The sequence below is a fragment of the Melanotaenia boesemani genome, chromosome 9 (genome assembly GCF_017639745.1).
Source record: "Melanotaenia boesemani isolate fMelBoe1 chromosome 9, fMelBoe1.pri, whole genome shotgun sequence".
Taxonomy (NCBI): domain Eukaryota; kingdom Metazoa; phylum Chordata; class Actinopteri; order Atheriniformes; family Melanotaeniidae; genus Melanotaenia; species Melanotaenia boesemani.
In genome coordinates this window covers 2,231,844-2,245,737 of record NC_055690.1, presented here as the reverse complement: position 1 = coordinate 2,245,737, position 13,894 = coordinate 2,231,844, and the positions used below count along the sequence as shown (strand labels likewise).

At 42.9% G+C, this 13,894-nt stretch overlaps 1 protein-coding gene across 3 annotated transcripts in view; it reads left to right on the top strand.

The window, feature by feature from the left end:
* The window catches only part of sorl1 (sortilin-related receptor, L(DLR class) A repeats containing), a 118,959-nt gene that overhangs the window by 25,607 nt on the left and 79,458 nt on the right, over positions 1–13,894 (top strand). For all 3 annotated transcript variants that reach the window (XR_006011502.1, XM_041994393.1, XM_041994392.1), the window contains exons 4-5: positions 2,934–3,095; positions 6,322–6,389. Coding sequence is in view for 2 of the 3 variants with exons in the window: in XM_041994393.1 (XP_041850327.1) it covers positions 2,934–3,095; positions 6,322–6,389 (230 nt within the window). In the remaining variant the exon portion in view is untranslated. The remainder of the gene's footprint in view (positions 1–2,933; positions 3,096–6,321; positions 6,390–13,894) is intronic.

Genomic DNA, 13,894 nt, shown 5'->3' with positions numbered 1-13,894 from the left:
ACATAGATGTTCTGAGCAGGTTTTCAGAACCCTTGAGCTGAAACCATCTGGACCTGCAGCCTTGTTCCGGTTCAGTTTCTCCTGTTGTTTCTTCATCTGAATGCAGGAGACAGACGGGCTAGAGGTGGAGGCAGAGGGCGTCTCGGTATGTTCACATATGGAGGGAGGTGAGGCTGTGTTAAAGTCCATGACTGAGCTGCAGGGTGACGGAGTGGTGTACCACGGTATAACAGGAAAGCTGTGAGCTCATGGAGGGTGTGTGGTAATATTACAGTGAAATTATGGTAAAAAATACACTGATTGGCAGGGATTAGCTGTATTAGTGCCCCAGACTTTCTCTATAATTTCAGAATTGTGATCATTAATTAAATAAATGCATCTAAAACCAATTTATAAGCTATCAGAATATTTTTTTAAAGAATGTCCCTGAAGTGGAGGGAGATGAGACTGTGTTACTGGGCTTTGAGAAAATGTGCCACCTGGTCTTTAGGGGTGTGTATTGGCAAGAATCTGGCGATAAGGTATGTATCACAATAAAGGGACATCAATACAATATATTGCGATATATCATGATACTATAAGCATGACTGTATATTGTGACTTTTCTTTACCAGATTTTTATAGTAATTAAACCGTCAAAGCATGGTAAACACTTAAAGCTGCTACATGCTCGATATCAACTTACTGAATAATGGGCTCGACACACAGGAGGCGACGTCGCTTCTTCTCCATCATTTTCTATGGAATCTGCTTATTGAGGCGAAAATGGCTGCCCTCCTCCAGCCAAGCAACAGGCGACATTCGTACATGTGAAATGTTGCGCTCGTTCATGTAGACGTGCACACGGGGCGATGCGACACAAGAAAATAGAAAAATGTTAGATTTTTGTCCCTGTCACCTGGCACAACAGCCAACCAGCAAGGGGCTTTATGGACGGACCAATGAGAGCAGGCTGGACAGCGCAGTCAGCAAACACTTTGAACATGGAAGAATGGATCATTTTAGCTTAATAAAAGGCAGCTGCGTGGCGCCAGAGTAAATTAGTCCAAACGTAGGTTCTGGATTTATCTCGATCAGCCTTGAGGTCCATCAAATGATGGTATTCACGATGCGGTTTCCTATTTTGTAAACTTGGATGAAGTTGTCTTTCTTTTATACAGCAAACAGCAAGATTTCTGTCAATTCGTGCAAAATCTTCTGACTCTCCAGCCGTCAAACTTTGTCACGTCAGGGACTGGTTTGAAAATGTCAAAATCCCCACCAATATCATAACCAATCAAATTTCTTGGAGAAAAGCGATCTTAGAGCACGATGCACAGCACTGCTGCCGTCGCTGTCGTTGGTCACCTCCCGTGTGTCGAGCCCATAAGAACGGCAAGATCCACATTTCCTTACAGAATAAAACACTAATTAATTAATTTATTTACTTACATTCTGTTGCGTCTTCCACCACAGGATTGGTCAGTCTGGAATAGATCTCACTGGTCTCTGGGCAGGTCTTGGATCCACAGCTGATGCCATGTGCAGCGTCCCTCTCACTGATGTAGCAACAACGGGATGCTTTGCACCTAGCCTCCATTCAGTGATGGCCTCCTAAAGTAGCGCTGCAGTGTGTTCCCCTGTGTGACTGTCATGCATTACTCGGGTTTGCAGTACATGAGACTGAAGGTTCCGCTGGTCAGTCATGTGATGTGCTGTAAGAGTCACGTATGATTCAGTGGCCCTGGAAGTCCAAGTGTCGCTCTCTGCTGAGCTGAGAGTCCAGCGCCATCGCTCGACCCTCTTTGTACAACTTGGCAGAGCAACATTTGTTGTCGGACAGGGACGGTGTAACGGGGCTCCAGTGTTTTAATCATATCACGAAATCGCACAACACTCAGACGGCGCACGTCTCTGCAAATAAATCAAAGTACTGACTGCGTTATTTTGGTTGCACTAGCTGAGGTAGTGTAGAAAAGATAACTTCTTAAATTGTACATTGTCCTGCATCAGTCCGTTTCGCGTTAGCCTTGAACGCTACCTCGTCATGGCATCTAGCCACATGTGCTAGCAAATTTGTCAAATTTGCTGTTCCTTTGGCACAGAGGAGAAAATGACTGCTGCAAACTAGTGGTCGGAGTGTAAAATGCACACGGAAACGAGCCATTATGTTTGCATATACTGTCATTTGTTAATAAAAATATCCATTCAGTGCTTTTTAACATGGATACAATATTGTAACATGAAATATTGGGATATGTCGTATATCAGTATTTTCTCACACCCTAACGGGTCTCAGACAGTGTGCATGTGATCGGTCTCAGGACTCTGGGCTGGAAGGACTGGAACGAGTTGAAGGACTGGAAGTGCATCCCGGGCTAGCAGGAAGTCTCCATTTAAATTTGATAGAAAACTGCCTGAAGCTGAAATTTGATTTTCCAAATGGACTATGATAAAAAAGCAACAGCAAAAGCTGTTTTTCCTACAAAAAGGCAAATAATAAATATAAATGTGTAGTTGTATGGAACCGTTATGGTGAGTTAGTGTGGTGGTGATTTGTTGTTCTTGTTGTAAGTGGTTTCGTGCAGGAATGAAATCATCTACAGAAGCAGTTAGTATAACTGTACATAAGGAATTGCAGGTTTCTGTTCAGATCATTCAGATGCGGAACAGATTCTGTTCCACAGAAAGAGGAAATGTGCTAAAACAAGCATAGAAGGGCGAGTTAGGGAGATTTGTGGTTAACACTGGAGGACCAGACAGATTAGTTTTTATTTTATTTCTCTCTCTAATTCCCTTATATTAATATTTCTTTTGCACTTTGCTGTAATGTTTTATTAAAGCACTTCAACTTGGCTTTTACATTAAATGTGATGTAGAAATAAACCTGCCTTCCATATATGGTCATAAAAAACAGTAAATAATCTGACCCCACTTTTCTCCTTCTTCCTCAGTACCTTTTTGTAGACTCAACCAACAACTATCTGTGGAACAGCTTTGACTTCTGTAAGAGTGTCCAGGGCTTCTCTCTTCCCTTCAAACCAACCGACCTGCTGCTTCACTCAAAACGAGCCAACCTGGTGCTCGGCTACGACAGCTTACACCCAAACAAACAGGTACAAGCCCGATTCATCGTCATGGGTCATAGACTGGTCCTTGTTTAAAACTGAGCCTTGAGTGGAACCACAGGGTGAAAGCTGCAGGTTTAGATTGAGTTTAGTCACTTGTTTTCATATGGAGACCAAATTCTGTGTATTCAGGTTCCAGTTAAAATTTTACAGTAAAGACATCTGCAGTCATACAACCACGGTTCCAAAATAGGTTGGAACTGTATAAAATCAAAATTAAACAAGAAAACAATGATTTCTATTCCTCATCAACTCATATTTTTATTCCCAGTAGAAGATAAACAACATGTCAGATGATGAAACTGAGACATTTTACCATGTGATGGAAAATCTGAGCTGATAGTGAATCTGATGCAGCAACACGTCTGAAAAAGTAGTTCCAGGGTGATGTTCAGCACGTTGTAAAAAGTAGTTCCAGGGTGATGTTCAGCACGGTGTAAAAAGTAGTTCCAGGGTGATGTTCAGCACGTTGTAAAAAGTAGTTCCAGGGTGATGTTCAGCACGTTGTAAAAAGTAGTTCCAGGGTGATGTTCAGCACGTTGTAAAAAGTAGTTCCAGGGTGATGTTCAGCACGGTGTGAAAAGTAGTTCCAGGGTGATGTTCAGCCGGTTGTAAAAAGTAGTTCCAGGGTGATGTTCAGCACGGTGTAAAAAGTAGTTCCAGGGTGATGTTCAGCAAGGTGTAAAAAGTAGTTCCAGGGTGATGTTCAGCACTGTGTAAAAAGTAGTTCCAGGGTGATGTTCAGCATGGTGTAAAAAGTAGTTCCAGGGTGATGTTCAGCATGGTGTAAAAAGTAGTTCCAGGGTGATGTTCAGCACGGTGTAAAAAGTAGTTCCAGGGTGATGTTCAGCATGGTGTAAAAAGTAGTTCCAGGGTGATGTTCTGCACGGTGTAAAAAGTAGTTCCAGGGTGGTGTTCAGCATGGTGTAAAAAGTAGTTCCAGGGTGATGTTCAGCATGGTGTAAAAAGTAGTTCCAGGGTGATGTTCAGCACCGTGTAAAAAGTAGTTCCAGGGTGGTGTTCAGCATGGTGTAAAAAGTAGTTCCAGGGTGATGTTCAGTATGGTGTAAAAAGTAGTTCCAGGGTGATGTTCAGCATGGTGGAAAAAGTAGTTCCAGGGTGATGTTCAGCAAGGTGTAAAAAGTAGTTCCAGGGTGATGTTCAGCACCGTGTAAAAAGTAGTTCCAGGGTGATGTTCAGCATGGTGTAAAAAGTAGTTCCAGGGTGGTGTTCAGCACGGTGTAAAAAGTAGTTCCAGGGTGATGTTCAGCACGGTGTAAAAAGTAGTTCCAGGGTGATGTTCAGCACCGTGTAAAAAGTTGTTCCAGGGTGATGTTCAGCATGGTGTAAAAAGTAGTTCCAGGGTGGTATTCAGCACGGTGTAAAAAGTAGTTCCAGGGTGGTGTTCAGCACGGTGTAAAAAGTAGTTCCAGGGTGATGTTCAGCACCGTGTAAAAAGTAGTTCCAGGGTGATGTTCAGCAGGGTGTAAAAAGTAGTTCCAGGGTGATGTTCAGTATGGTGTAAAAAGTAGTTCCAGGGTGGTGTTCAGCACGGTGTGAAAAGTAGTTCCAGGGTGGTGTTCAGCAGGGTGTAGCATCTCTTCTTCTAACATGTCTGGAAACATCTGGGAAGTGAGGAGACCAGATGCTGGAGTTTTAGGAGAGGAGTGTTGTCCCATTCTGGTCTGATGCAGGATTCTAGCTGCTCTACAGTCCTGGACCTTGGTTGCTGGATTTGTGCTTCCATGATGCTCCAGATGTTGTGTATTGGTGAAAGGTCTGGACTGCAGGCAGGCCAGTTCAGCAGCCGGACTCTTCTCCTGTGAAGCCATGCTGCTGTGATGGATGCAGGATGTGGTTCAGCATCGTCTTGCTGAAATCTGCAAGGCCTTCCCTGAAAGAGACGTTGTCTGGATGGGAGCAGATGTTGCTCTAAAACCTCCATGTACTTTTCAGCATTGATGGAGCTTCACAGATGTGGAAGCTGCCCACGCCATAGGCACTAATGCAGCCCCATCCCATCAGAGATGCAGCTTTTCACCTGTCCACTGATAACAAGCTGGATGCTCCCTCTCCTCTTTAGTCTGCAGGACACGCCGTCCATGCTTTCCACAAACTAGTTCACATCTTCATCCAGGTTTCCACTTTGCCTCAGAACATTTTAAATGAGCTTTGGTCCAGAGAAGACGGAAGAAGCTGGTTCTGGATCCTGTTCACATCTGGCTTCTTCTCTGCATGATGGAGCTTTAACCTGCATTTGTGGGTTTCAGGGTGAACTGTGTTCACAGACAGTGGTTTCTGGAAGTCTTCCTGAGTCCATGCAGTGGTTTCCAGTAGAGAATCATGTCTGCTTTTAATGCAGAAGATCACCAGCATCCAGCCTTGTCCAGTGCATACAGAGATTCCTCCTGAATCTTCTGATGATATTCTACACTGTAGATGGAGGATCTTCAAAGTCTGAGGAACGTTTTTTTGAATTTGTTCCACAGTTTTAGATCCAGTTTGTCTCAGATTGGTGAAGCTCTGTCCATCTTTCCATCTGAGAGACTCTGCCTCTCTGAAATGCTCCTTTTATACCAGTCATGTTACTGACCTGTTGCCAGGTAACCTGGTTAGTTGTCAAATGCTCCTCCAGGTGTTTCTGGTTTGTACCAGGTACTTTTCCAGCCTTTTGTTGCTCCTGTTCCAACTTTTTCCAGACGTGTTGCTGCATCAGATTCACTATCAGCTCAAATTTTCATCACATGGTGAAACGTCTCAGTTCCATCATCTGATGTGATGTTTACCTTCTACTGTGAAGAAAATGAGAGTTGATGAGATTCTGTCTTTTTTTTTTTTTTCACTCAGCTTCCTAGTTTTTATGGAATTGGAATTGTACACACACATACTTTATGTGCAGTGGTAAACATACCAGAATGCTTTAATTACTCCATTTTTCACCCTGTTCTTTGTTTATTTTGTTTGAGCAGCTTTTAAATATTTGCCATGTTTCTGGTAAATGTTCAGTGTGTTGTTTTATGCTGCATGAGTGCATGCACACTGACATTTTTCTAGTGGTTTCCTTGTCATATGTGTTAGAGCAAACGTAGGAATGAGCTTGACCTACATTTTAACAGTGCACCATCCCCCTCCTCTTCTACCTCTTCTCCTCCTCCTCTCCCCTTCCTCCTGCCCTCCCGTCTCCCTGCACCCCTCTCCCGTCCCGCCTCTGTAGCTGTGGAAATCAGACGACTTTGGGGAGACGTGGGTGTTGATCCAGGAGCATGTGAAGACCTACTTTTGGTAAGACAGCGGCTGCAGACGCTGCACTGAAGTGTGTATGTCTGCTGTAGGTGAGAAATGTCCTGCTGCTGTGCTGCGTTCACTACCACACGTAAACACAAGCGTTCAGAAAATACCAGTTAAATCTCAGATACCAGCAAAGAGAATCTGACTTTATTCAACTACAGCAGCATCTACACGAGGATCAGAAATGATGTCCGTTACTAAATAATTAAAAAAATGGGTGAAAATGGCTATTTCCTTAATTAATGATCAGCTGTGTCAATTAATTATCAATGAATCATTAAAAATCAATGAAACACAAAATTTTCCTTAAATCAGTAAAACCATTTTTCACTTTTTCACCAATGTAGAATTAAAAAAATTGCAGAACATTTCTAATATTTCCCATTTTCCTCACACATCTCAGTCAAATTGATTTTAGCTGTTGAGAGCGTCTCGAAGGACGCGCCGACCTGCTGCTCTTTGGTCCTTACTAGTACATTTTCTGCTAACTGGTTTGATTGGACAGGAGACTTTTGTTTATTCATGGCTGCTTCATCCTGGATATTTGAGTAAACTGTTTGGACCCGCCCAGCGAGCAGCACCAGGTAGAGGCCGTGGTGAAATAACATTTCCCAGCAATGCCCTGTGATCCAGTTTGGTGATACCATCACTCAGCTGTCCAAGAAATCTTTTAGCTTTTACTGCCTCTACAACAAAACTACAAAACCAGAACATATTCATATGCCAGCAGCTCTTCATGTCTGGACCGTCTGTGACGGCTGAGCCTGAGATCCAACATGAAATCCGAGCAGCCCTTGAAGGAAGTACTTCGGCTTCATTTGCTCGGAAAGTCCGGTTCGTTTGAGGAGGTGTGGACGTGCAACCAAACTCCGGTTCCCCTACAAACGTAGCTCTTGGTTAGTTTCAAGAGAACAAATACAGGAAGCGGACTACAGCTCAAACAGCATTGTGGGTAAACACAAACTATGAAGGTGGTGAAGCTTAGTAAGTTTAAATGAAGGAAGAATTTATAATCTTTACCTGGAATGAAGGCATGAAGGATTCACTCAACAAGAAGGTACTTTTCTACTTCCTGTAGTGTCAGATGTATTTCAACCTTACTTGTTTAAGGCTTATTATTATTATTATTATTATTATTATTATTATTAGGCCCGAGCACCGAAGGCGGTGCGAAGGCCTATTGTAATGCAAGCGTTTTTTCTTCTTCTTATTCTTATTCTTATTCTTCTCCGAACTCAAACGCATTTTTGGGGTACTGGTCATGCTCGAAAACTCACCAAATTTTGCCTATCCCCCCAGAGGAATGTGTAAATTTACATATGGTGGGGTGCTCGGAACTGTTCGGGCAAAATTGAACGAGAGCGCCACCTATTTATGGTGCCCCGCCACTGCACGTCATCAATCTTTATGAAACTCACTACACATGTTCTAAATGGTGGGGCGAACAAAAAATCCTCTTAGAGTAGTGCTCTAAACAAAACTGTAAGTCGGCCATTTTGGGTCAAAGTCGCCATTTTGGGATTATGAATATGCCACGCCCCCTGGCGACAGGAAGTCATGTTTTTTACTCGAAGACCCACTTCTCTGACGTTTTGAACACAACCGGGGTCAAACTGGGTCAGACACCTGAAAACAAGTTGGGGATGATATCCGGTGAAGACTGTTGCTCTACGCTGCAAAGCAAGACCGTGGCGCCATGGCGAAGTTCGATGAGACGCCACGACATCATAAATCAGTATAACTCCCTCATTTTTAACCCAATCACCATCAAACTCACAGGGCTTAGTCATGGTCCAGTCCCGAACACACCCATTTCACCACTTCCGGTCTAGCCCTAAGCCCCGCCCACTTTCAACAGGAAGTGCTTTTTTGCAGTTGTCGTGGTCCTTCTCCTCAGGCATGAACCCCAGACACTTGAAAGTGCTTCACAACAGGTCAAACCCTTTCATGATACCACAACAAAAATCTCAAGTTCCTTCGCCAAACGTAACCATGGCGAATATTGGTCTGACGCCACCAAACAGGAAGTACTTGTAACTCACCCGGTGTACCATCGATCTCCACCAAACTTGCCAGGGAGGATCGTATTCAGACGTGGAACTGAGCCAAATTGACATATGCTGGAATAGTGACATAGTGGCTCTATAGCGCCCCCTACAATATTTTGATCAACCAGCCCCGCCCCCTACGTGGACCGACATGCATGAAATTCACCACATTGATTTACTATGCCAGGATGCACAAAACTGTCCATTAGACCTTTAGGCTAATTTCAACAGGAAGTCGGCCATTTTGGAAAAAGTGTCATTTTCAGGGTAATTTTTGCCTGTTTCTTGCCATTGCATTTGAACAAACTCCTCCTACAGATTTTATCGTATTTACCTCAAAATCACTCTGAAGCTTCCAGAGGCATGTGTGATCAAACGCTATGCAAAACTTTCTCAAAGGAGAAAGGGCATGGCGGGGGCGCGGCCTCAAACTTTGATATCTCGCCATGACAGACGAAACTGATATAACTTACATATTAAACAACCTATCTTGACCAAAATGGCCACGTATAATGTCATTTCCATGCTGACCACATCTACTAGTCCAGATGTTGTCAACGCCATAGCCCCGCCCCCTGGAAACAGGAAGTACCCCATGTTTTACCATTGAAAACCTTACAAACATCATCAAACTCATCAATATCGTTCTTGGAGACCTCATCACTGAAAATATCACAGTGTCCTTACACTATCATAATTAAAATGGCTGCCTGTCAGGTTTCGGTCCCTCGCCATCAAACAGGAAGTGGCTCTAACTCTGGACTCGGTTGACCAAAGGATGTGATATTTTTCAGTTGTCATTAGAGTCCCGACCTCAATATGTTAGTACATGATCAAACAAAATAGCGCCACCTACTGGCCATGTTGATATCTGCGGATATTAAAACCATGCTGTTGTTTGTATTTCTTTCACACAATTTGTCAGAATATGGTCAAGAACACTTCTGGTGCATTTTTGGGCCCAGTGATGTACCAGTTGATCCTCAGAGGGTGACAGTGTCCACTCATGGCAGAAAACCTGGGGACGAGTGAGCATACGGCTGCAAGCGAGTGTGAGCATGTTGGGGCAGGGACGTTGCGGGCTCATGCGGCGGTGCAATAGGCCGGAGCGGCGCCAGAGGTGCGAGGGCCTTCATCGCTGCTTGCAGCTTTAATTATTATTATTATTATTATTGGAGTTGCTTTGTGTGTGGCTTACGTCTTTCAAACACAAAGAAAGGATGTGGATTAAAATAAATCTGTGTTGGATGACACTGGATTGATCCCCTGCAACCCTCCAGCAGCAGCAGCAGGTAAAACTGGAACAAACTCGCTGGGCTTGGCGGCACAGAACCAGCAGCTAATTTGCGCTTTACTGTGAACTACTGGGCTGAAGAGGGGGGCAGAAGTTTGTTAGTGACTAAATAAATTCAGTTATAACTCCTACAAGAAAAAGGCCGACAAACGTATCGTCGCCATTGTAGAGTAGATGAAACATTCACTCGCACTGTCTCACATTTTAGTTGCAAAATGCGACCATTTGGTCGCAGTCTGGAGCCCTGGGTTAATGTACCCAGGCAATGGGAGCTTGGGCTGCCCTCAGATTTGTATTACTAATATATGATCAGCTGTAAAACAGCTCAATTAAAAGAACTAAATGAGATAAATGGGTTTTAAAATACCTTTTTAGACATTTTTATTCGATCAATAATTAAAAATGGAATATTCTGGCGGATAAAATTGTTTAAGTTCGTACTGAAGAACCTTAACCCTATGGTGCTGAGGTGGGCTGAGGGCCCGGTGAGGTGGAAGAAGCGTCTTAGAAAGTGGGATGGAGTGGTGATCTGGAGGAGGTCAGACCGATATGGTGGGGCGAGGTTATGGATGGCCTTAAAGGTGAACAGGTGGAGTTCGTAGTCAGTTCTTTGGCTGACTGGGAGCCAGTGGAGCTGCTGCAGGATGGGGGGATGTGGTGGGATTGAGGAGGGACTTCTGGGAGGAAGACCAAAGAGGATTATCAGATTATTTAAATGATCATGTAAACACCACAATCTGATTATCCTTTATCAGATAATGGCAGATTATAACAAAACAGATTAACACAGGGCGGGAACACATCACACCAGGTTTAAAAACTGACCTTCTTTTAAATGATGAACTCTCGCGGACCCTGGGGTCCAGTGGTACTGGTCTCTTAGTTGTTCCAAGAGAAAGGACCAAAACCTACGGCAAGGCCTCGTTCCACCACTACGAGCCTTGTCTGTGGACCAGCTTGACAGAGAACCTCAGGGTCGCAGAGACTGTTGATGTTATTAGCTTAGTTTTTAGCTGATTTCTATTTGATATTTATCTGATTTTATGTTATTTTATATTATTATGTCATATTACTTTTTTAGCACCTTATTTTATGTCCTTTATGTGTACTTATTTATTTATTTAACTCCAGTGTTTTCCTCGTGGGTCTCTGCACCAGGAGCTTTGCCTGCTCAGTCTGGAGGTTGTTGCCATGGTGATGGCCCTTGACCGGGTGGCTGGAGGTCCTGCACTGCAGCCCTACGGCTGTGGTGTGGACTCTGGCCTGCCCTTGTCAGGGTGGTTGCGGTGGCGGCCTCTGTGGACATGGGTGGGCTGGCTCCTGGTGTGATGGGATCCCCAAGACGGTGTTTCCTCACAGCAGCCAAGCTCAAAGCCAGATATTTATTAGTTTTAATATTGTTATTCTAAGAGAGAGACATTAGGGAGTTTGTGTTTGTGTAGTGTGTGAGTGTGTGTGGAGGGGGGGTAACTGCTCTGTTTGTGCATGTATGTGGATGTCAATGTGACTGCATGTGAGAGAGATAATGTGTTTATTAAATTGCTACGTTGCTTTGGTTTGTGAAGAATTGTTTGACTTTAATAAGCATAAATTGTTTTTACCATGTAAAGCACGCTGTGTTGTCTTTGGCAGGAAAAACGCTTTATAAATAAATTTGATTTAACACACCTAGATTTCTTCACAATAGCAAAAAAATAAATAGCATGTGCAAAAAACTGTCACCTCGTTTTGAGAGAAAATATGTGTTTACCATGTTTATCATGCAGTCACAGCGTAGGTAGAACACCAAAAAAAAAAAAATAAAAAACACGATGGCTTGCAATAACAGGACGCTGGAGCATAAACGTAGTAAAACATTCACTTATAGCTGGTTTTGCAGCTTATTAGCTCAAACATTAGCAGCTAACGCTAGAAAACCTTGGCATCCATGTTCAACAAAGGCAAAGTGTTCTGAAAATAGCAGCAAGTTGCATCATTATGTAAATACTCCAAAAGAAATCCAGTAATGGACTGTAAGATTTCCCCGTGCATGCAGACGCTTCAGCTCTGATAGCTCCCAGTTATCCGACTTTGATGGTCATGTAATTGGGAGTATGATTTGTTCCAGTTGAAACTATTTTACTCCATTTTGAAGCAGAGGTCTTGAAAATTCGGTCCAGTTGCTGTTCACACAAACGCATCACGGCAGGAAGCCGAGCTCTCCTGGTGGGAGGAGGTGCAGGTGAAGGGTTTTTTATGATACAGCTGCTGTTTACCAACCAAAATCTTAAATTTTGTGTCCTAGAATGACAGAATTAGAGGATTTCTTTTCCCGCTGTTATTCAAAGGTGGCAATAAAAATCTGATAAAGCCAGTTAACACGACACCACTAAACCAGTCAAGAGTTACTGGAGATTATCAGAGAACAAATGCAACACAAATAAGGACTGAGCCTAAACTTTTCCTCCCCAGTGGCTCCATCCAGTTCTGGTATAATCCTGGTTTTTCTGGCCGTAGCAGAGGTCGCTACTGTTGTACTGCACATCAGTCTTAAAGGGCTGAAAGCCAAAAAACAGCCGGGCTACTGAGAGATGTTTTGAAAACCAAACCAAACTGATGGGTAACCGCCACCGTCCTGACTCTCATCCTGGGATCTTGCTGCTAGGTGACAGACTGAGAGGCAAAACCCTCTCAGTTTACAATGAGAAGTACAATCTCCTTTCCCTTCTGGATTATAGAAAACAATCCATATCCTGTGTAGAAAGTTATGTCAACGAGATTATGATTTACAGGGGATGCTAAAAAAAATTAGATTGGGTCAAAATGTTAACCAGTATGCATTTAAAAATAACTTAAAGCCTCAGCTTAGAATAGAAAATACCAGAAAGTTTTCTGTATATTAAAACAGACCAAATGCCCATATGTATATATATGTATATATATGTATATATATATATATATATATATATGTGTGTGTGTGTGTGTGTGTGTGTGTGTGTGTGTGTGTGTGTGTGTGTTAAATCTATGTGTTTGTATAGTAAAACTAACACACGGTGCAGCTCATGACTTATTTTGAGTTTTCTCAAATTTAAAAGGATACAATTTTCTTGCCTATTTTCTTTTTTTATTTAATTAAAGTTTATATAAGTTAAATGTTTGATATGGAATCAGACCTTTTTATGATTAAGAAACACAAAATCCACTTTTAATATGATTTAAGTAAGAAGGTTTGGTCTGAAACGGATGTCGAGTGTAGAATAGAAGCCTTTCATTCCGTCCAGACCAGCACAAAACTGTGCTGAAGCAGCGTTGTGTAGTTGTTTCAGAAGAAACGGTGATTAATTCAAAGGAAGGAGCACAGACGGCCTACTAATAGCACTGCAGGCACTCACAGTCCAGACACTGTCCATCAGTTGAACGAGGACCTTTGAAAGAAGGCCACAGCAGCAGAGCTGAGCTGAGACACTGCTCCCTCTGTTTGCCTCTCAGCGACGATAAGAAGCAGCAAACCTCCTTCATTCATGCCAGCTGACTCCCTGTGCCATGGTTTCTGAACAACACGTTCTGTGGCTGCAAAAAGCCAGACCGCGCTGGTTTCCCAGGTCGACACAAACCCATACGTTCAGTTTGACAGTGGTGGCAGCCTGCTGACATTTACTGTCTTAAAATCAGTCTGTGTATATCTTTGACAGTGAATAATTTCAATAGTTTAAGTGGTGGAGCAGCCCCGAAAAGACATCATGAGACCAAATCTATTACTTCTACTTAGTTAAGTTCTCCAGAAACTAAATCCTTTTTCACGTCTGTTGCACCATGCAGGTGCTTCTTATCCTGCTGCTGTTCCCTTTTTTCACACATGCTGCAAATGCATCGGTTCCTGCTTTAAAGTGAGCTGACATTCAACCTGCTGCTGGGAACACAGTTACCACGACAACAGTTGCTCCAATGTGTCACATTATAAAGGCTCCTGAAGACCTGCACTGGGACTTACTGAACCTAAAAAGCTGTTAAGACTGTAAATGACACCATATTAAAAATATACAAACGCCTGTGATAGCCTGCACCTGATTATTATTATTATTATAATTAATAATAATAAAAATAATAATAATAGTGGTAGTAGTAGTATACATATGAATTATCCCTACTATGCACAATATGTGTAAAAACTTTAATTA